Genomic DNA, 24,030 nt, shown 5'->3' on the forward strand with positions numbered 1-24,030 from the left:
AAAGAACACGCCTTCAGATATGAGCTGACAGTTTAAAAGCCTGCAGTCAATATGCCAGTCAATGCAATATAACAGTGAAACCCAAACCATCAGATGTGTCACAGTCAAAACACTTGGCGGTGATCCAGTCTACTGTGTTACTATGTTCAGAAAAGCTCTGTTCCTCCAGGGTTTATGTTACATCAACTTGACATGTTGCCAAGACATTTTCTAATACCAAACTATAAGACTTCAAACTTTTCTCCCATAGTCAGGAAATGTGTTGTTCTCACTACTATTGTTCCTATGTTGCAAAGTTTACCCATCAAGCATCTGCTCTGTGAAACTGACGAGGCAGCAATAACTGAGGAGTGTCAGGTAGCAGGAGATCCCATTTGCTATCTGTCAGTCTGGATCCCGACAAGCAAAACTGTTGTGAATAAGCTCCAGAGAGCTGAGTGTGCAATAAAACATGCCTTTATAAACACAGCACTTAGTCAGTGAATATCACACCAAAGTCAATTTTCATTTCATCACAAACCTTGGATCCATACCAACAGTTTGTGATTTGCTTTACTTTGCTGTTGTGTGTGTGTGGCTTGAGATCTGAACTGATGACACGCAGTCAATTTTCTCAAAATGAACCCTGTGGTTGTTATGAGGTTTATTTATTATTACTAGCATTTTTGAATTGAACATTTCCACCTAGTTTTGTTTTTCTAAGACCTTTAAATTGTGTAAGGTTTATTTTGTTTATGCATTTTTTTATTTACTCTTCCTGTTACATAATCTGATCTGTACTGATGGTACTTTCTTAATAACTCATCCCTTCTTACATCTAAGGTATGGTTTGAAATGTGACAATATTAAGCATGATATGGAAATGAAGTCATGAAACTGCACTACCTCAACGAAATTGAGTTCCTGACACTCTGCCCTCTGTCATGACACAATCAGCCCGTAGGCAGACATGGACATCACCAAGATTTGGAGTTATGAGGCAATATGAAACTCTCTCACGGCTCTAATCTCTCAGGTCTGGTCTTTGGCAGTCTGTACAAGATCATCAGATGGGCAGATGCAGCACAATGATGAGCATCCACTCAGGTGCCTGCAGCCAATGACATCTATGATCAAACAGGCCAGCTATCATGAATGACATGTCTTTGCCTCTACTTCAGCCACTGTAACACATAAAGAGACGAGACAGTTATTACAACAAAAAAAAATACCTGGTCTTCGCCTCTATTTTTCGCGTGTCTGGAGATTTACCAGCAAGTACAATTTACATACGTACAAAGGAGTGTTTGATATTCTGAGCACATCAGCACTGGCCTGAGGAATGAGAGCCCAAGATGCTCGTATAAGCCCTCAGCAGAGTAGAGTCACGGGCAGGAAGTATAGAGATAGACTGCATTTTCGGTGTATAACGACCCCCCAACAAACCATTCGCTTTGTCTCTTTGTATTAAAGTAACACAGCAGGCAACAGAGATAAGAGTTCTGTCAAAAGACCATGATTAATGGACTGTTTCAACTGTATAAGCACTCCCAGCTAACGCATTCTGTTTGCTGCAGCAGCATAACTAAACATAGCATGTGGAAACCTTATTTTCAAAATCTAATCACTGGTGGCCTGTATCAGCATATCAGCAATCAAATGTGAATGAATGTAAATGCCCACCGGGCAAACTTGAATTGAAGGTATACAATTTTAGCTACAACACTAATTCTGTAGTATCTGTAAATCAGACCTCATTGATTCACGGAGGGATGAAATGAGATCTGAGAACTGAGAAAGATGCTCTTTGATTGTGGTTGACTTAACATGGTGTAGCATTGTCTTCTTTCTGTTGCCAAGCCAGCCACAATAGTGTTTCCTCCTACTGCTGTTGTAAACGCACTAAAAATGGAACGTCCTACATTTGAACACAGCTTAGTAGGCATCTACTGTACACTCACTTACACCTTAGATAACTACGCAGACTCATAAAACTTGCCGACAAGATGTAATCGTCACCCCACCTCCGATTACCGGCTCCACACGCTTTCATTCATAAAACGGTTTGAGTGTTGCTGTGAATGGGGGAGACACTTACATGAGGAGCACTAAAGTTAATTACACATGGATGATGTAGAGCAAGAAGGCAGGATGGGCTTAAACAGCACGATGGCGTTCCTACTAAGAACTGACATCACAATGACGCATGTTGATGTAATGTGTACATCCAACTCCTGTCATGAGATGTTGTTTTCCAGATATTGTAGCAAGATATCAAGATGTATGTAATGTAAAGATGTAAAAGGGGTCTGTGTGGCAATTTCCTAGACTGACAAAATGGATGCATCCTTTTTTTCATACTAATTTAAAGTCACACCTTTAAGCAGCAATTCTGTTATCTTTAGATTGTCTTGCAGTGGACACTTTTAATTCAGGGGAGACTTAAGTCATTTTTATAAGTTAACTTTTCACATGTTTCTCTGGTTTTCATACTGGATCTCATCTAAAAATGTGCACAGCAGTCTTTGGGTTGCATAATCTTGCCATTTCTGTCAAGGGCTTTTTATGCACAACTGTCAAGATTATGACATTATCAGGCAAATTTATGTATTCCAAAAATGCCATTTTCAATATCGCATTTGTTCCCTGTGAACAACAAAACCCAGTTTAAAAAGGCCTTGGTGGTTGCAGATTGAGTTTGAAGGACTCAATCGACAACAAATGACATGATAATCTAAAGTGGAAATTGGTTATAGGTAAGAAAAACTAAATTCAATGAAAGTGTGTGAAAGTTAAGTGCAAGAATTATCCTCGACATTGGGCAAAATGTATCTGAGTGTTTTTAAAGAGAGAGTCCACTTACCTGAATCGCTGTCTGGGCGTCTGTCTCTCTGGACTCTTGCACAGGTGGCCGATGTAATAAACTGGGAAGAAGAGGCAGTTCCAGGAGGTAGCGAACCAGGTCAGGGTGAAAGGTGCATCAAAGTGCTTAAAGGTCAGCTTGGCCAACTGGGTGGAGCCAGCCCAGGATGAGCACACACACATAACCATGGCAACTCCCCATAAAGCCTTCTGCATCTGTACAGTTGATACTCTGATGCAACAATGAAGCTTCTGCCTGTCGGATGCAGTTTCCGCTCCTGCTGCTCCTGCAGATGCCTGCGCCTCCGTAGTTCCCACCACATTCTCCCTGACTCTGTCTTCACCTGGGAAAACAGACAAAGTTACATTGAATGCATTAGCAATGAGGTCATCACATGGACACTTTCTACCTTCCGGGTTCAAAGATATTTGATATCAAATTGTGAATTGTAATGTAGTTAGGGAAAGCACAGTTCCTTTAAGTTATTGCTAATTATACATTTTATCTATTCATGTGACTTCAGGCCACCCCGACTCACCATCTTCTCTATGGATAAATATAGCTGCTTCCACAGTTTAATTGAACTTGAAGGTAATCAATCAGACATCTGACTAAAAAAATCTGGTGATTGAATGTGACAGGCTGCATCCAAACAGAGGGCATAAAGAGGGCAGCTCTGATATCCAATCCCAGGCCAAATCTTCTTTACCTCATAAGTGACAATGATACAAGTGCTTGTTTGTGTGCAAATGTGAGTGCACATATGTAAACACAACAACAACTTTCCATTGTTCCTGTCCAAACATGACTTGGACTTTCACAAGGTTTCAATACCACGTGAGGTCAAACATAGCGTGGGTGCGCTGTTGTCCGTCCCACTCACACTCGCTGGATACATACACTCTTGCTTCAGTTAAGACTGTAGAATAATGTGTCAAAGTATAAAATTTGCAAAGCTAAAAACAGAATATTCAAGCTGATCTTCAACCTCTCCAAGTCGATAATTCTGTGCATAAAATAGCTACATTATTGATATAGCAGCACTCAAATTACTAACTGTGCTTTCAAAACAGAGGCCAAGACCGCAAAACTTTAACAACTTCCTAGGATATTACAATGCAAAGGACAAAATAGTGACAAAAAAACCCATAAAGGATATATAATATGCATCATAGATCTCCTGCAGCTTTGTGTCCTCCAACAAGTTTAAAATGAGGGATCTCCCTTATGGTGTTTTTGAAGGTAATGATGTGCCACCTGGAGCCTTCTACTGATTAATCTCCACTGTACTGCGCCAACTATAATATCTAACACACTTTAGACTGCGTTGAGACAAGAATAAATTGAATTTGGATGTATTGCGTGAAAATGTAATGCTATAATCAGGATTTTTATAAACTCAAGTGGCCCAAATTGAATTTACATCTACATTTCTACCCAGAGAAGGCTGAATGTTATTTATGTTGTATGATGTGCTGTAGAAATGCTTAATTCTGAGGTGTTTTACTTATGGGGGTTTTGTGCCTAAATAGTCTACAAATAAATTTAAAAAGCTATACGTCTGTGTCTTCAGTGGTTGGTCGCTTCTGTACATCCCTGTTCAAGCCACATACAGTTTATATGTTGTCCATATATCCAGTATTGATTAGTCCGATTCTATACATCTTATCATTAAAGTGACCTGTGTAATCAGGTAGACAATGCTGCTCTAATATGTCCGGCCAGCCGAGGGCATCCATCACACCCAATGAGGCTCCTCATTCTTTCTGGGTGCGCCACCTCTGACCTTGCCAGGTGGTCTCATCAGAACACAAATTAACTTCCCTGATTACCATCGACCCCCATACCTGAGTGAGGAAAATGTCCCTGACAAAACTATCTAAACACCCACGATGCAAAGCTAAATGCACCACATTCTGTATACATGCTGCAATAGAACGTAAATGTGATGCAATCAGGATGAGATTGTACTGCTTAGGATGTAAGTGGGCATTCTAAACAATTTACTCCGGGGATGCAACAGCACTTGGCAGTCCTGACAGCTGTGAAGCAAATTTGGCAGAATGAAAGATGATTCAAGATCACTGTCTGCTGGTGCAACGAAACGATGAATCAGCAAAGACACGGAGAGAAAGACACACAGACACACATGGCTGTTTATCCAATCGTGGGCACAAGGATAAGAATTAGGTTTCTCTATTCTGAGCTCCAAATCTCTTTGTCTCGCTGTGAAGGTCATCTCTGGTTTACTCGCTGCTGAGTTTGTCCTTCCTGGGCCTCCGTCCCATCCCACATCCTGGAGCTCTGGCCACTGCTCCATACTGCAGCACAGTTTAATCTTACAAATGCAGTGATGGTGTGAGTCAATCATCCCCCAGAGAGAAGTGGGACCCAGCTATGCACTTCCATTTCTAGCATATGTCGCCCACACTTAGTGAAACATACTGTCATGTCATACATACACAGTCATTAGTGACGTATTTACCATATTTTACCATGTTACTGATTTTTCTCTGTGCTTTGACATCAAAAGTACTTCTAAGTACATGCTAAGACACTGGTGCTTATTAATTAGTTAACCGCTGAAGCAGGAGGAGCTGGATGAGCTTCTTTTACACTTCATTTGAGGGTGACTAACAGCTCTGTCAAAACCTTGACTGCCAGTGATGAACAATGTAGAGCACCACTGACCTCATTAGTGTGAAGGAGCTGGAAGGGAGCGGACGGGTTGAAGAAGGTAGAAGAGCTCTACTGTTAATGACATTTGAAGCTTTTAGTACCGTGAGTGAAACGCCCAGAAAGAGGGTCCGCCTCTAACCTCTTAATCGTTAACTGAATGCAATTAACCTCATCAGATCACAATCAAATGTCAACTGTCAAGGTCAGTGGGAAAGTCCAAGATGATTATGATGGATATGCTGCATGATCTGTCTCAGCACAGCCACTCCTACTCTAATACTTGGTTATATCCCCTTACTCCGCACTGCTTGAATCTGAATTGACATCCAGTGTTTAATTTCAAACCTGCATGCCTCCTCCAAGGTCAAGCACTTACAACTTTGTCTCTAAACGAATACACTTAACAGGTTGTTGTCTCAACCATGATCTTTCCCCCCACTGAGGAATCAACAACATTTTCATTCTACCGTTTGATTTCTTTTTGAGGTATCGTGCCAACAGACGAACAAACACGAGCAAACTTTCTTGGCGGCGGTAACAGACATCTGTGAAATCAGTGAGACAGGTGGAAACCAATGAGATCCCTGTTAGAGAATCCTGATCTGCTCTGACAACCATATGCCATTCCTTTCTTGGCTAGGTGTTGATAAGTTGTGAGCCCGGCATAGAGAGACTCAAAATCTGGTTCTTGCTCAAATGTGTATCTTGTTTCCAAAGATGTCACTGTCTGTAAAGGGCAAAACAAGTGAGTAAGTTTGTCCTTCTTGTACAACTCTTCAGTACCACTGGGATTTGTATGTTATAGTCACTCATAACTCAGAATATATCAATCGACCCTAAATACAGTTTGCTTTTGTATTTCTGTATACATGACAGAGCAGGATAATGCTTCAGCCGCACCGAATATCCATTCCACTGAATTATACAAAGAAATGGTGTGAAATGGTTCTTCTAAGTCATAGATTTTCTCTACTCTCCACTATTGACATTATAGACACAGTAAAACCAGTTCTTACATCATCATTTGTCTCCCGCGGGCATTTTAGCCCACTGAGCACCTCATCGGCTTGCTATTGAATACACGTCGTACATCCACCCCAGAACTCTGGCCATTACTCAGACCGTTTTTCCGGTGTTCCTTCCTTCTCAGTCCGCACTCCTGTGCTCGGCGACTAAACCTCATTCCCGCGCTGCTTTTCTCCCTCCCCCTGCAGTCTCTGCACTGCAGATCTCTCCTGCTGATAGCTGCAAGTCTCAAATGTGCCAGCAGAGCCCTGCCTGACTGCCTGCTCTCACACTTCACAGAACCTGGCCATTACAGGCCTAGAAAGGCAGCTATGTCACCCCATACCACCGTTTCTTTCTGCAGGCCACCGCCTACGCCATCCCCCACCCTCTTTGCCGCCCTGCTGCCCGCAGTGCGCGAACACAACATCGCAAGATCGTCACGGACAGCAGTGTGGAATGCACAATACTCGCTCCAGCTGGTGAGCAATGTGTTGGTTGGTGAGGGAGGCCACATGACTGCCAGGAGGACTTTTCTGGGACCTCAACTGAGATATTGAGGTATGGGAGAGGTTTGCCTGTTCGGTTATAGGGTGACACCTCAGTGGGAGTAAAGCACAGCAGCACTTTGCCTCAGTGATTCGGGAGGGTAAACAGATCAATCACCAATACACACTTCAGAAAAACTCCATGTCTTACTGTCTGCTGGGCTTCTGCTTGGACTGTATGGTGGGGAATATGAACTAGCTGCAGTGTTTTAGTCACACCTGCTCATAACAAAACAAAAATTATAGTAGTATTAAAGTCTACAACACAGATTCACATAAAATGCTTGAGATAAAAAGCCTTTTTGGTTTGATATTGCCGGTAAAAATCCACTTTGTACAAATGTCAAATGCAAATGAGGCTGAACTTTCCTTTTCTGAAATCTTGAAACCCACACATCACTGAGTCAAGAACTCCATTGCTGTGGTTTGGCATGTTTGATATAAGTCAATGCCTTGACCTTTGAACCACAAAACAACCTCTTAGAACTACATTAGGCTTTAAGGAAAGTGACACTTCAGAAGGACGGTAGTTTCTTTGGTCATGCAGAGACACTTTGGTGACAGTCAGACAGGCAGGCAGGCAGCACACTGACAGCCTTCACTGTTGTTATGATACTGATGTGTGAAACACAGTGAGAGTGTGTGATGCTTGGCTGTGACAGCAGGACAACCCAAGCTGTCAGTCAGAGGTCTTTCAACACACCAGAGCAGGCTGCTTTGACGACCCGGTCCCACTCAATAACACAACACACACACCGAGGTGGAAAACACACCACGCTGCTTCACCCAGCTGGTAGGTTGGGCTGCGCAGGCCGACGGACAAGGAGCAAATGAGGGCAGACAAGGGCAGGATGTTACTGTTACTGATCCCACTGTCTTTAATTCCATTCCTGTTTGTCCTTCAATCTCAAGGGACAGAGGAGCAACTTGTCGGCTGAGTTTAGAAGTTGTTTGTCGCAGTCCTGACCTGCCCAGCTGCTTCAACAGATGCTGATGATACAGGTCAGCGATGTGGCACCTCGCAGGTTCACTGCTTAGTGACACAGCAAAACCCTGCGGCCAGTGTGTGCGTGTGTCCATGTGTTGTGTGTAATAGCAAAGAAATTCCAATTAATCATACGTAGCACTGGGCACCCCCCCTCCTTCCTGAAGCATCCCCCCACCCCTCTCACAGTCCCTTTTACCAGAGCATGTGAAGCAAATGGACCTGCAATTTAACAGACTGGCAGGTTTCCCAGCACATTACGTGACAAATCAATTTTTAAAAGATTAGCCACAGCGCCCCTGTTGAAGTAACGGATAAGCAACCACAACGGCTGTAGTGTAGAGTGTCTTTACCCAACAGCGGTTTTCCTCCCTGCGTCCCACCACTACTGATAACGGAGGGGATGTGTCAGCCTATCATAAACATGAGTTACTCACACATGTCATTGTGAGAAGCAGAAGAAGACGTATGTCCTTATTTTTCCTTGTACAAGTACAAAGAAAAATGTCATCTGCATTTAACCTTACTAAAAAGGAACAACTCCATAATGATCTCAATCTTCTCATTGTTATTAAAGTTAAAAGGATGTTCATCAACGTTCAAACTGTTTTCAGACTGAATGAAACGCAAACTCAATCATTCTGCATGCAACAGCGCACACATTTATGCTGACCAAATGTCGCATTTACTACAAATGCTTCCGGCTTTTTGCACTGAAAGCGTAATGTCAGCTTTGTAATAATTCAGCCTCTATGTACAGCACAACTCTATCCATCTGGTCTACTGGCTGCGTGAGACATTTTGAGAGGGGAGGCGTCCTGCCCCTGAAGGAAGCTTAAGGATCAACTCCCCCCCTAATAGAAGATTACAGTTTCAAGCTTCTTCTTATACATTTTTTGCAGAGGATTTTGCTCGGAGATGAAACACTAGCGTATTGTTACAGAAATCATTGCATAAATGAAAGAGCGAATGAGGTCTGCAGCCAGAACTCAGCGGTTTGAAACCTTAAATGAACTCAGTGCAAGGTCTTACGTCATCCACTTACACATATCAATCCATCTATTCACTGCAATCTAATTCAGTACAATGCACACTGATAGCTTTCCCTCCAAATACAATCTGCCCCAAACCTGAGCCAATAGTGAAAAAACACTACACCCCGTCCTGACGTTACACACAGATCAGTAGAGAGAGGTGCATTTCATCTGTTTTAAAATGACTTTGGCAGAGGAAAAAAACCCCACTCCTTCAACGTCAACTTCTATTAAATATCTGAAGTGGAGAAAGTAAGAACCCTTTATATAAGTGGAAAGTGGTAATTCGTCATCCAAGGCACCTTTTTTGCTGTGAGGTGACGGTGTTAACCACCCTGGGACCCCATGTTGGCACCTTACTTTGCATGGTTGCAAGGTTGCATGGCTTTCCTCTAGGCGATCTGCTTCCCCCCCCCCCCCCCCCTGCAGTCCAAAGACATGCAGGTTCAGCTGAATTGTAAAATCGTAATTGCCAGCAGGTGTGAATGTGAGCGAGAGGTGAATGAGGTTTTGAATGATGTCGTCTGTCTGTGTGTGTGTGTCAGCCTTGTGAATGACTGGCGATCTGCCCAGGGTTTAACCTTCCTCACCCAAAGAACGCCGGGATAGGCTCCCGACCCGGCAAAACCATGTAGAAGATAAGCAGCCGTGATAGTCATCATCACTCTCATCACGCATCTTTGTTTGGGCCATTTTAACCCAAGGATGCTTCATTTCATATTAGGCCTGAATCCTTTTGTAACTGTGGATATAAGAATGTTGTGAATGTGTGGATGTCTTCTATACTTCTGATGCTTGACATTTATTGACCTCAAATGTACAAAATCTGTCATTTTCTATTTGTATCTTCTGATTAGTTTCACTGATATTGCACAATTTGTTGTCCGTATTTCAACAAGATGAATTTTGCACATAAAAATTCCAAGACGCACTGCTAGGTTGATGGATCGATAACATTTATCTAATACTCTGGGAATTATTCTTAGAGGCAACACTGTTCTGAGCTTTCTTTAGAGCCAAGCATCGACGTCTTGAGGCAAACAGAACAAGACAGATTATCATCGTTAATATCCTAAAGAGAATTGCAGTGATTTGTTGAAACTTGTTGAACAGGAAACATCAGTCAGCAGGAGAAATATAAGACTTAAAGACCCAATAATCAGATGGTTACAGTTACTGTAAGTTAAAACCCTGAGTATCTATAATTGGAAGAAGACTTTGTTATTCCTGCGTGTCCCTGATGTTACCTGTGATTGAGATGCAGTTTATGTAGCTCTGGGGAAAAATTCAGTATCAAAAGCAGCTTATAAAGTACGAACAGATTTCAGGGGGATATCCAGAAAGTCTTAGCTGAAGAACCTTAAAAAGATTCTGGTTCTGTGCCAAAGCCTTTAATGACATTAAAGAGATTAAAGGGACTTTTATTCATTTCTTAGTCTTTCCTCGGACATCACCAGAAACAACACAGACGTTAACCCACAGACATGATCACTCCAGATTAAGTACGTCAGAGGAGAAATCAATAATTCATCATGCAGACTGTAAGGTGGGTGTCACACCAACATGCAGAGGAGAAGGTAAAGGCTCAAAATGAGGACAGTGACTCAAATTGTGGTCAGCAAGTATTGGCAGCCTCCACACAGGAATTGATATGGGTTCCACTCCAGTATATAGTATGGCCTGCATCATGGTGAATTGTAACACTTCAGTTATCAAAAATTGATATTGCTATTTATTAGAGGCCAAGATCAGATGAGATCCAGGGAACTGAACTAAAGCGATCCTGGTTGAATAGATTACACCATTCAGAACGGAGCTCTACTCAAGACCTGCCTGAGCTGAATGTAAGATGCTGCCAGCAGAGAATTGAAGCTTTATCACACTGACGTTAAATAAACAAGAAACAAGAAAGTAGAAGGATGAGGATTTGTGTGTTTATATCTCCTCTAAGGCCAAACAGATCGGGACAAAATGCGTCTTGTTCTAACACTATAACAAATTGCCTAAAGTGAAAGAATTGACACAATGCACCCAATGAATACAACCCACACAAACACACACACACACAAACACACACACACACACACACACACACACACACACACACACACACACACACACACACACACACACACACACACAGACATTAATCATTAAGTGAGGGGCATCTCAGTCATTCTGAATAAATAAGTGTGAATCTCAGCTTTTGACACTTCATCATATTTTAGATCATTGCTAATCCAAGCCATTATCCAAGATGATAATCAGTACCGTACATGTATATCTTTTAAGTCAACACATCCAACACAGTACACACAACTACAATGTCTATTTGGGTAATTTGATAGATTGCTGCAGTGTCTAAATAAAACTGCATAAAACCTAATTCCTCATTCATATTCCAGAGACTGGCCCAGTCATAAATTATGAATAATGAAGTGGTCTCAGATATTTCCACATTGTCATCCAGACGGTTCTACTGCCCAAATAGCAGCATAGAGGGAAAGATTGGAGCTCAGGTTTGGAGATGACACAACTATTCTTACTTAACTTAAGACTTAGAACAAGGCTTGTATTTTCCTTTTCACAATCTGGTACTTTCATTCATTCTAGCAGACAAAAACAACATTTTCCATGGAATTGCTGGGGTTATACATTGGTTTGTTGCTTGTCTCACCTTACGTCACTCCTCAGCACACACAGACATCAGCAACTGCCTCCATATCAAACAGCAAGAAATACTCCTGTGGGACTATTTTCATTATATCCACTCGTCACTTAACACTTCAATTCTTTGAGAGTACACTGTTCTTTGGGTTGTGACTGCTTATTACATACGACTCTATTACACACACATTTACTTCAGGTCTCTTGGGTAGCGCAAAAGAACTTTATTAGTTTATGCAAGCTACTATAAACTATCTCCCAACTGCATTCGGTTATGTTTGCTATGTGAAATCAACAAACACTAAAATTCCAATTATTCCATTGTGTACACATCATGCAGCCTCCGCTTTGTCTCAGGAGGACAATGTGAGACGACCCTTTCTCCCGGGTGATTACACACACACACACACACACACACACTTCTTCTGGGTTTTTAAGACCATCAGACAATAATGGTGTGATGGTGCAGCAACACACAGTTACTTACTACACAGAAACACACACACACACACAACCAGTCAGATAGCTGTAGTCTCTTACTAATGATAACACAAAAAATGTCAGACTCCTCAGTTGTTGTTGTTGTTGGAGATCAGAGAGACTTTCAGACAAGAACATTCCTTCAGAGGAGGGGCGGGCGGGCGGGGGTCCCAGCATTAAACGCACCCCAGAGACTGGACCACTAAATGTGTCTGAGTGTGCAGCATCCCAGAGGACCATTAACCCGTTCAGGGAGGGAAACGATGCTGTGCGGTATTTTAGCGCCGGAAGTCCTACGTGATCGTGCGAGGTGTGTGTGTGTGTGTGTGTGTGTGTGTGTGTGTGTGTGTGTGTGTGTGTGTCTGTGTGTGAGGGGAAACCCCTGCTGCAATAACAACTTAGGACGCGCCTCCGTGTGGAGAGCGAGCCGAACATTTGGCACGTTTTTACGCGCTACAGTCGTACTTCTTTACATTGACGTACAACGTCGCGTTTAGGAAGGAAATAGAGAATGTGATCGAATAACACTTGAGACAGACTCTAAGGATTGGTGCTCATAAAAACTGATCAGGCTATTTACCCAGCGCAAATCGTTTGTCATTGAACGGGGGAACTTATGCGCTTGATTGATCCTCTTGTTGTTTGGTGTTGCTGACGGTTACATTTTCAAGAAGTTGACCCACGTCTTAATGAGATAGCAGCCCGATCAACCCACACACGCCAGATACAAGCCTCTCTCTACAATCAATACATGCATGTTTCCGATTTGAGGAATACTTTAGAGGCACGATAAGATTCCCCTCCTCCCCTACCTTCCACTTTGGTGAGGGTGAGCACCGGGCTGTTGCAGGCGGACAGCGGGGCGACCCTTGCGGAGTGTTTCTTCATGATGATGATGATGAGCTCGGATGGGATGAGCTCTGCGCCGCTTCGACTACATCCCTGAAGCTGGTGTATTTGCAGACTCCAGAAGCTCTTGATGGGACTCTTGATGTTTGCATACCCGGAGACCTCTCTCACTCACTCTCTCTCTCTCTACCCCCTCGCATCTATCCAGCTCCCTGTTGATGCCCTCCCTCCCTCCCTCTTTCTCTCTCTCTCTCTCTCTCTCTCTCTCTCTCTCTCTCTCTCTCTCTCTCTCTCTCTCTCTCTCTCTCTCTCTCTCTCTCTCTCTCTCTCTCTCTCTCTCTCTCTCTCCCTCCCTCTCTCTCTCTCTCTCTCTCTCTGCCTCCCTTTCCCCCAAGTGAATCCTGACTGGTCTCTCCTCACGCACAGTTTTGCCAAATGCTGCAATTTGCTACGTCACACACACCCATCAGAACACCCCCCCCCCCCCCCACCCACCACCCCCTCGCCCCACCACCCACCCGCTCCTACGGCGTCACCAGCCCCCCTGTGTCCAGAAGCAGCAGCCAAGGTCGTCGCCGGTCCTTCCTCAGCTCTGCGTCGGGACCAGAGAGACGCACCGGGAGACGTCCTGACAAAGTCTGCGGGGTATGCCAGACATAAGACGGAGCCGATGCCGATGGGAATTGGCAGCCAGGCAGTGCTGGGTGGGTGTATGTCAGTATGTCATTACAATGTGCTCTAGTAGATGAAAGCATCATCTATGTGTGGATTGGCAGCTGGCAGCCAAAGAGTTGCCAGTTTACCTCCAGGCCACTGCCGAGGTGCCCTTGAGCAAGGCACCGAACCCCAACCTTCTCCACTAGCGCCAGCTGCTGGCTGCCTGAGGTGCCCCCTCCGGTGCATGTGTGTGTAGGAGGGGGCGCAAACTTTCAAATGTGTGTGATTTGCATTTGTGTGAAAACATGTATGTATAACTGCATGAAATGATTGGAAGAGGAATTTCTCAACTTCTGAGACAATAAAGGCATTCTTCCTGTGATTAAAACATAACATAATTCCATATGGGATAGACTTATGGGCCTGGGTGAGATGTGTCAAAATGAAATACCCTCCACACACACATTGACTCCAGTCCCAGTTTGACAGTTCATCATCATTTCCTCTGTATTCACGTGCGTCCTTTGACTTTGTTAAAGTCATCAAGTTTTTAACTCTTCTGGGAGCAGCGTCAAGTGAGTTACATTTTCCAATTGATCACTGAGGCGAGTGGGAGGTGCTGAATGCATTGCTGCGTATAACATCACATTTCATTCACACCACATGTCCCTCGTCCTTTACACTTAACAGTACAGTTGCTTGAAATTCCAACAAACTGCATTTGACTTTGAGCCTGTAAGACATTAATCAGAGCATAAGGTTTGCATAGGCTGAGTGCTGAAGTTAACTTCCAGCTGAGGCACTTTCTGTAACAGCCAGATGACCTTTACATTTTCATTGGCTTCTTTTACACCTTAATTGTGTTTTACCCCTGGGAAACCTTTACACAGATAAGCACACTATATCAGAGACAAGCAGATCGTTGTCAGTGATCAGGCTGGACTGGCTCTGCATTGATCTGAGAACATCCCCGCTGTCCTATACTCTTTAATGCATGTGTGTTTAAACATATATACTGTATGCGTGTGTGTTTGCAGTGACACTGTGGGCAAAAGCCACTGAGTGAGATGAGCACGCCTAAAGGAAGCTACACTGAATAATTCACTGGTTGGACTCTACCTCGTACTCTAGATTCCCCCTTCTTGGCCTCCTAACTGGGACAGAGAGCTCTACAAACACTCACTGTCCACACCAGGCTTGACTTCCTTTCCTTTCCTTTCTCTCTAATGACATTGACTGGATCCTTAGATATTATCCCATTGCTTGCCAGTTTATGTTTGGATTTGAAAATGGGAAATGTCAGCAACAGCGGATGGAGGATAATAGATGAAGTGCAAAGAAGTCATAGTGAATGAACTAAAAGAGCAGAACAGGATGTTTGATGGGTAAACAGTATAAATATGTCACCTATGAATGATATTGTTGTGCGTCCCGGTGAAGGATTCTATGTCACATTGTGCGTGTGGAAAGCTGTGCGAGTCACATTTGGGATCTACAGCTGCCAGCCGTCTGTGGGAACTAATGCTGCCAATTTTCAGGAGCTAAGTGTGGTAGAACAGGATGAGTTCTGAGGGTATTGATGAGAAAGAATGAGGTGGAGGGGGTGAGATCATTAAAGGATCTCAGGCAGTGACTCATGGACCTCTATCTGTGAAGATGGTGGAGGTTCAAACCCGTTCAAGCTCTGAGATTCCATATAAGCTATAACACACATTCACTCTGTATATATTAATAAGAATAAGTGCATGGAGACAATAAAAAAGAACATAAATCCGAATCTCCCGTGGCTCCCTTGAAGTCATGTTTCCAGAAGAGGATGGAGGATGAGAGATGATTATTCCTCCATGTACAGTGGAATGTTCTGTTCCTGTACTGTTCTTAAATGTTTATTCATGCTGAAGAATGAGAGAAGCCACAGTAACCATTTTCCAGGGCAAACATGCTGCTACACTGTTCCCGCTGAAGGTTGAACCCACAGACGTAGATACGATCAGCAAGCAAATCGACTCACTGAGGCTGTTTGAGTGCATTTGAAAACATAGGAGATATTAAACGGAAAATTTGAATGTTTTCGTATTATCTTGTCTGATAATCTGACAAACATTACCATAGTTACAACATTAAATAAGAAACCATTATTTCTCTGCAAAGGCTGCATAAGTTAGAGCTTTTAATCTGATAGAGAAAAGGACAATCACATGTTAGATCTGTGCAGTTCAAGTGCAGCAAATATAAAAAAATATTGCAAAATAAGCTTGCAATGTTAAGAAGTCTTTTCAAAAGATTCCTGCAATCCCAACTTGATCTGGGTCCTCACCAGAAACCATACATCACTGAAATCTGTCAAAAGGTTTTGGAGGAATTCTGCTCACTCACAAACATCAAACAAATAAATCAGCACACAACATCCTTGGAAGATGAAATAAAGGAAATAAGATAAAAGAATTCAGTTCAATTGATCTGAGGTAACAGTCACAGATAACAGATCGAATACTCACTGATTTTACAATTACACATCCACTATTGATTGTAATTCTACAGAATGGCCAGGGTGGACAAAGGGAAAACCGTTGGTGTGAAAATCAATGTTATTGATTATGCATAAAGACGCTTCAACTGCAATTCCGACAGAGGAGAGCACTTGATAGTTGGAAATTATTGAATGTGAGTGCTTGAAAGTCTGGGTGTGAGAGTAAATGATTTCTTACTGTCAGATCTCGATTAAAGGATACTGCCAATGTGTGTAAATGTGTCGAGCTGAATTTGTGGACATCAGCTGGCTCAGATCTGCACGACATCTCTCTGCCAAATCAGTGATTAGATCCTTCTGCATGACCGTAGAGCAGAACTGTGGATTCATGGTGTCGTTGCTCTGGACGTAAAGAATGTCAGTCTATCAATCAGTTTATCCTTGGATGGGACACAAGGAGTTCTTTGTGTTGGATGAGTTAAGATCCAGGAGTCATGTCGTTTCCTGAACCCGGATCCAGGCAGGTACGCCTCTATAGTGGTGGAGGGTGGATGAATAATGGATCATTATACCTGTCTAACTAATTCAAATGTTTTATTATTATTGGGAAAATCTGTTAATGTGATGTTATGCTTTACAAATCAATTTGTTGGGTCACATGTTACTTTATGGAGATGGAGAGAACATGAGCCAACGTAATAGATCATTTCTTGTCATTTGAACAAAACAGATTATGTATAAAAGTAAATATCACGATTAATATCAATGCTTTATGAATAATAATAACAATATGAATAGTAAATGTCACCACTTTTCCTCAAGTCTTTTCTTTGTTAACTCTCTATTCCACTCCAGGTCCCTTCAGTCTGCCCTTCAGGTAGCAGCTGTAAAACATGAAAGCTGAGGATTCATTACAAAACTGAAGAGGCGTGTGTGACACTGGCCTGACACTTCACACCGTTTCCCAGGAGGGGACTGGGTGGTGGTCAGAGTCTTAAATAACTGCTTGTTTTGAATGCCAGAAAGGTCAAGCTACATTAACTCTCCCTCCTCCATAGCCGTGTATCTCCTCAAAGCAATCACAGCTTATATGCGGAGGCGACCGGCTGTCAAGATACTGCAACCTACAGCAGTTTATTGGATTAGTGGCCCCAGTGGGTTCTCCTTGGGGTCGCATAGAGAAAACAGTTGCCAAAATTCCTCTCCAATTCTGGTTAAATACACACTGGCCTACACATTCATCAATCCACTTGAAACCATTTAAGACACTTTGTAAGACTATGTTTGGTAACGGATTGCACTCACCAAAATCTTATTATAGCAAATACAAAAAGTAAAGGATATTATTTGTAGTAATGGAAGAATTTCCATTTAAAATATACACATTAAAAACTAATTTGAATTAGGCTTTTGCAAATCAATACCTTGTTGTCCGTGGGGAATCAATACAGTGCTTCTTTCTGTAATTTATCTTCTCTCAAGGACAGGTACAGTATGCAATTACATAAGATGTGAGTCTATTCCATCAGCAGTGGTTCCTGTGGTTGAAAGCTGCCCAAAACTCTTGCACATATGTAAACGGTTGCTCATTGTGGAAAATGAAGTGCTTATTAAGGAAAGGAGGACACCGCTTCCAGCCACCCAACATAAAACAGCTAAGGAGGATGAATAAGGAAGCTGGAACGAGTGCCACTTTAAACCCAGGTAACTTGGGATTTCCTCTTAATTACAACCACAGCTAATAAAGTCCTGCAGTGTCTAATAAATGCTATCAAGTCGAAACAGCCAGTGATAGACCGTATAATCACACTTTACCCCAGTGGTCCAGGCTTTATCAAGGAGACAGTGTCCATTAAATTTACATCCCACAAGAGGAATCAGGCCCTGACAGCACATTTCTATCTACCAATTACTGTTGTTTCAGAGGACACGGTAGTATGTGATGTGTTTCATTGAAGTGAGATCTAAAGTAGCTGTGTCTGGCAGTTTTTATTGCAGCTTACAATAGCAATAACATGTCATTGTCATGTTGTGGGTGGTAGAGACAATGGCTGAGTCACACAGCGGCTGTTAGTGTCTTACTTTTCTCGAACTATTAACCACTCTCCTGCTTAAAACTACAAAGAAAAAAGCTGAATGGGCAGAGGTTGTGCTCCAGCATAAATCTACTGTTAGTTGCAAGAGGGTTAACCACAGGAGTCAACACTCCTCTAGAATTATTCATGAGAGGTCCAAAATTGGATTGAGCATCTAAGTGGGTAATCCGGATGTGGCTCGCAATCTATATACGTGGGCAAAGTCAAAGGCACCGAGCTTCAAAGGACAGGATCACCTCTGAATATGCAACTGTTTTGATATGATATCTTCAATAAATTACAACACATCATTCATTTTTTCACTTATAGATTGTTGAGGTAAAATCCAGAGTCTTGCTGCTGTCGTCTCTAAGCAATTGGGAATCATCTGGCACAATATCTCCCAGTAATCCTTCTTATCATTCCTGATAAGGGGATTAAGATGCTCCACTGGTTGGTTAGCTTTGAAGTTTCTTATTATCCTTGAACTAATCCTCAATTGGTGATTTGTATGTACAATAAAAGCCTTTTCAATATAATGCACTGGCACCATCTGTTGGCAAGCAGTGGTATAACTGCTAATTCATCCACAACCTTTACTGTGTGGATTTTTGTGTGTGTAAATGTTTTCATGTTTTTGATACATTCAAATAGTATTCTTGATCATGTAAAATATTCAATAAGATTTGAATTTCGTACAATCTACTTTCATTTCTATCAAACTCATAGATGGTTCTGGATCATAGATGGTTCTGGATCATAGCTGGTTCTGAAGTCTAGAAAGCTCCCACTGCTTTATACCGCCCTTACCATAATCTGCTTAAAATGATCCAAATTGTTGTGAACAGCAGCAATTAACTAGCCAACTAAACACCTCTCACTACCAGTGGAAATGAGACAGACGAAAAAACAAGCCTGAAAGAAAAGTGGACATTGTGAACCTGAAATGTTAAATTATACAACCTTTTGTTCAGGCATAAAAACACAGCTTTTAGAACAGGAATGTTTGCAATTTGGTGGTCATCTTCCATCCATGCTCAGATTATATTTAACACAATTTCAGATACCTGTTAGATACATGATGCAGTTTGCAATCATGACTCAATAGCTCATCAATAAATATGACAACATCTTTCTTTTGGCACGGCGTCTGTCAGACTGATTCAACTCTCTCTTCTCTATGTAAATAGATAGGAACCTTGATTGCATTGCTTATGTGTACATGGCTGACTGGAGACACAAATCTCATTTCAAAGCGTCGTGCTGAGAAAGACGTGTGCGTATGTCATCTCTGGTAACTTGCCATCAGCCTGCAGGCCTTCCTCTCTGACTATAGGGGGCACCGTGACTGCATGCTCTCACTGGCAAAGAGCTGACAACACACCTGCTCAGGTTTGAAGTAGGGCTGTGATTAAAAAAAGACCAAGACACCACAGTTTTCCCTCTGATGCATCTCAGAAAAGCAACGGAGAGACACAAGCAGATAAGACAGTCACAGAAGCACACAAGCATGTACGGCGACAGTATACACACAGCCACACAGGTGAGAAAAAGCCACACACAGTATGGCACCTCTTGCTCCTCACACCTTTTTCTCTTTGTTTTGTTGATTCTAGGGACATTGTAAGAAATCTGTCACACTGTGAAGCACTTACTCCCCTCCCGACTCTGATTTTCTTTCAGAACTCCTTGAGCCCTCGAGCAATGCCAAAAGGAAGAGAGCAGGATGGTGGAGTGATCACAGCTAATCCAAAGTGCTGAGCCTGATTCTGCAGTGCAACGAAAATGGCACATTTACGCTATTCTTTAATACTAATCAAGAGACACATTTGCTGTATTTGTATACAGAGTTACAGGCGATTACAGCCCCATATGTGTCTTATGTATGTGTTAGTCATTTACATGGAGGAGGTCGGTTTATCACAAAAGAGAAAGCAGATTTCACATAGTACAACATTGCACAAGTAATATTAAAACCAACAGCAACATGAATTACAATAAATCTCCTCTGCTTGTCTTTTTTAACTGCATATTTTAACATAATTTTATTGACCCCCTCAGGCAAGAATTTTACTCTCTAGTTGGAATGCAGTTGGAGAGTTAGAATAGCACTGCTAAAACAGAGATAAACACAGGAATGGGGTTTTAAGTATTTGGCTGAAGGATGTTATGATGTTATGGCTGCACATGAGACCAAACCTCACAAAACCTGCAAGGCTACCCAGCAGCTATTCAATTAATCGTGTTAACAATGGTGTGAATGAAAAGAACATTTTCTTTGTCCGAGTTGTTACCGGGGCCTGGAACCCCTGTTGTGAAATCAAGGACCTGTTGCTACCTGTTATTCCGACAGATTCAGAATCAGAACATCTCTCTGGCAAGGACACCGGGGATTCAACCCATCCACATCCTTCTTATAAATTGGTCAAAGGAAAGTGCAGAAGGAACAGCGAACATCCTGCGCACAAAAGGGAAGCAGTGAGAAGGAGCAGAAGTAATCCTCCTGAAAGTGCACACCTCGATTATGTGGAGGACGAGTGATCGGAATCATTTCGCCTGAGCATAATTGAAGCTGATAAACGGACCAAATTATATCTGGTGAACAAAACTGGATGCTGTGGCAACAATATGGCATCTCACCTGACAGGGAATAGCATTTATTGATGACCAAAGGGAAACCTAGGGGTTAATCATTCTGTGTATAATCACATCAGACATCAGATCTGTTGCTGTCTGTCTTTGAAGTGTTCAGATAGGATGCCAGGTCCAAACCGTGGTGGCTTTCAGCACTGATCAAACCCTATTTCGATCACTAGTGAATCTTCCATCACTAAAGCAGCAGGTGTTAGGAGCCCCTTCAAAAGCCCAGCAGCAGGTGTGTGAGTGCTGTCAGTAGTGTAAAATACACACTATATCTCTCTCCACTTCACACACATCCAATTTCAAAATGCAAACACGGGCACCATTTTGGAGGCACTTGTGCTGCACTTTTTAAAGGTTACATTTAAAGCAGATCTCGTTATAAAGAAGTCTCTTCATTTTACGCACAGTGTGAGCGAACACGGCTGACGATGAATGAAGGGGGCGGGAGGGGACAGAACAGCAAACAGCATAATGAACTCACTAACCTCTCTCTATGAGAATGAATCAGCTTAGCTTTACTAACGTAGCAACATTTAGTTGATTTATGCTGGTCATCAAGACAAAAGTGAAACAACCTTTTCAGCAACTGAAGACAAAATTCAGTAACCAAAAGCTTTCAACTGGATCTTTGCAATCAATACTGTGCTTCAAAATAGAGTTAATGTTCAGTTATATCGGGTAAATATACTTGCTACGACTTTATCTATTGTACTGAGCTGTAATGCGAAGCGCTCTTCTAACAGTCATATAACTGTGCATAGAACATGGACACACTGTCCATGGTAAAGTACTTGAGTACATGGTGGCCTGTGCATTGGCTTGATTTCTTGATGTAAATAAGCAGTATGATTAAGCGATTATTTACTCCATGTATGGGGGCTGAGGAATGTGGATCAGTCAGCTGCCTGAGGGGGTAGAGGAGGTTCAGGCCCCCCTCAGCCTCCCCGCTCCATGTCGGCTTGCATCCACGTCCACAGCTCCCTTAATTGTCTGATTTCCTGTCCAACATTGGTACTTTGTAGTGCGGGGGGTTGTTGGTTATAAAGTAATAATGACCTAAAGTGACATGGAATGGAATGCTCCCTCCCTCGGCCATCACAGCCTGGCAATCGCTACAGCACCATCACATAATACTTCAGTTTAATCCTCTACTCATACATATCAATGCACAATAAATGTTAAAACCAATGCAATGCAGTTATTATTAGTCGTTCCACAATTTTTCTGATAAATAAGTGCTGACACAAGATTAAGACTGTATTGCAATAAGGTGAGTAATGTAATTCGATATTGTGCTAGGAAGCTGAGGATTCATTACAAAACTGAAGAGGCGTGTGTGACACTGGCCTGACACTTCACACCGTTTCCCAGGAGGGGACTGGGTGGTGGTCAGAGTCTTAAATAACTGCTTGTTTTGAATGCCAGAAAGGTCAAGTTACATTAACTCTCCCTCCTCCATAGCCGTGTATCTCCTCAAAGCAATCACAGCTTATATGCGGAGGCGACCGGCTGTCAAGATACTGCAACCTACAGCAGTTTATTGGATTAGTGGCCCCAGTGGGTTCTCCTTGGGGTCGCATAGAGAAAACAGTTGCCAAAATTCCTCTCCAATTCTGGTTAAATACACACTGGCCTACACATTCATCAATCCACTTGAAACCATTTAAGACACTTTGTAAGGCTATGTTTGGTAACGGATTGCACTCACCAAAATCTTATTATAGCAAATACAAAAAGTAAAGGATATTATTTGTAGTAATGGAAGAATTTCCATTTAAAATATACACATTAAAAACTAATTTGAATTAGGCTTTTGCAAATCAATACCTTGTTGTCCGTGGGGAATCAATACAGTGCTTCTTTCTGTAATTTATCTTCTCTCAAGGACAGGTACAGTATGCAATTACATAAGATGTGAGTCTATTCCATCAGCAGTGGTTCCTGTGGTTGAAAGCTGCCCAAAACTCTTGCACATATGTAAACGGTTGCTCATTGTGGAAAATGAAGTGCTTATTAAGGAAAGGAGGACACCGCTTCCAGCCACCCAACATAAAACAGCTAAGGAGGATGAATAAGGAAGCTGGAACGAGTGCCACTTTAAACCCAGGTAACTTGGGATTTCCTCTTAATTACAAACACAGCTAATAAAGTCCTGCAGTGTCTAATAAATGCTATCAAGTCGAAACAGCCAGTGATAGACCGTATAATCACACTTTACCCCAGTGGTCCAGGCTTTATCAAGGAGACAGTGTCCATTAAATTTACATCCCACAAGAGGAATCAGGCCCTGACAGCACATTTCTATCTACCAATTACTGTTGTTTCAGAGGACACGGTAGTATGTGATGTGTTTCATTGAAGTGAGATCTAAAGTAGCTGTGTCTGGCAGTTTTTATTGCAGCTTACAATAGCAATAACATGTCATTGTCATGTTGTGGGTGGTAGAGACAATGGCTGAGTCACACAGCGGCTGTTAGTGTCTTACTTTTCTCGAACTATTAACCACTCTCCTGCTTAAAACTACAAAGAAAAAAGCTGAATGGGCAGAGGTTGTGCTCCAGCATAAATCTACTGTTAGTTGCAAGAGGGTTAACCACAGGAGTCAACACTCCTCTAGAATTATTCATGAGAGGTCCAAAATTGGATTGAGCATCTAAGTGGGTAATCCGGATGTGGCTCGCAATCTATATACGTGGGCAAAGTCAAAGGCACCGAGCTTCAAAGGACAGGATCACCTCTGAATATGCAACTGTTTTGATATGATATCTTCAATAAATTACAACACATCATTCATTTTTTCACTTATAGATTGTTGAGGTAAAATCCAGAGTCTTGCTGCTGTCGTCTCTAAGCAATTGGGAATCATCTGGCACAATATCTCCCAGTAATCCTTCTTATCATTCCTGATAAGGGGATTAAGATGCTCCACTGGTTGGTTAGCTTTGAAGTTTCTTATTATCCTTGAACTAATCCTCAATTGGTGATTTGTATGTACAATAAAAGCCTTTTCAATATAATGCACTGGCACCATCTGTTGGCAAGCAGTGGTATAACTGCTAATTCATCCACAACATTTACTGTGTGGATTTTTGTGTG

General features: G+C 42.3%; 1 protein-coding gene across 2 annotated transcripts in view; it reads right to left on the minus strand.

Annotated features, from left to right (window-relative positions):
* slc35f3b (solute carrier family 35 member F3b) overlaps positions 1-24,030 on the minus strand; it is a 41,722-nt gene that overhangs the window by 3,703 nt on the left and 13,989 nt on the right. Inside the window, exons 1-2 of one of the 2 annotated variants that reach the window (XM_076165233.1) lie at positions 13,053-13,128; positions 2,843-3,185 (exon numbers count right to left, since the gene is read on the minus strand). In XM_076165233.1, the coding sequence (XP_076021348.1) occupies positions 2,843-3,185; positions 13,053-13,128 (419 nt within the window). Of the gene's footprint in view, positions 1-2,842; positions 3,186-13,052; positions 13,129-24,030 lie in introns of those variants that run through there. The other variant, XM_076165223.1, reaches the window with a different exon arrangement.

This window comes from Genypterus blacodes, unplaced genomic scaffold, assembly GCF_046128005.1.
Source record: "Genypterus blacodes isolate CSIRO-AG114 ecotype Tasmania unplaced genomic scaffold, CSIRO-AGI_Gbla_v1 ptg000012l_1, whole genome shotgun sequence".
NCBI lineage: Eukaryota > Metazoa > Chordata > Actinopteri > Ophidiiformes > Ophidiidae > Genypterus > Genypterus blacodes.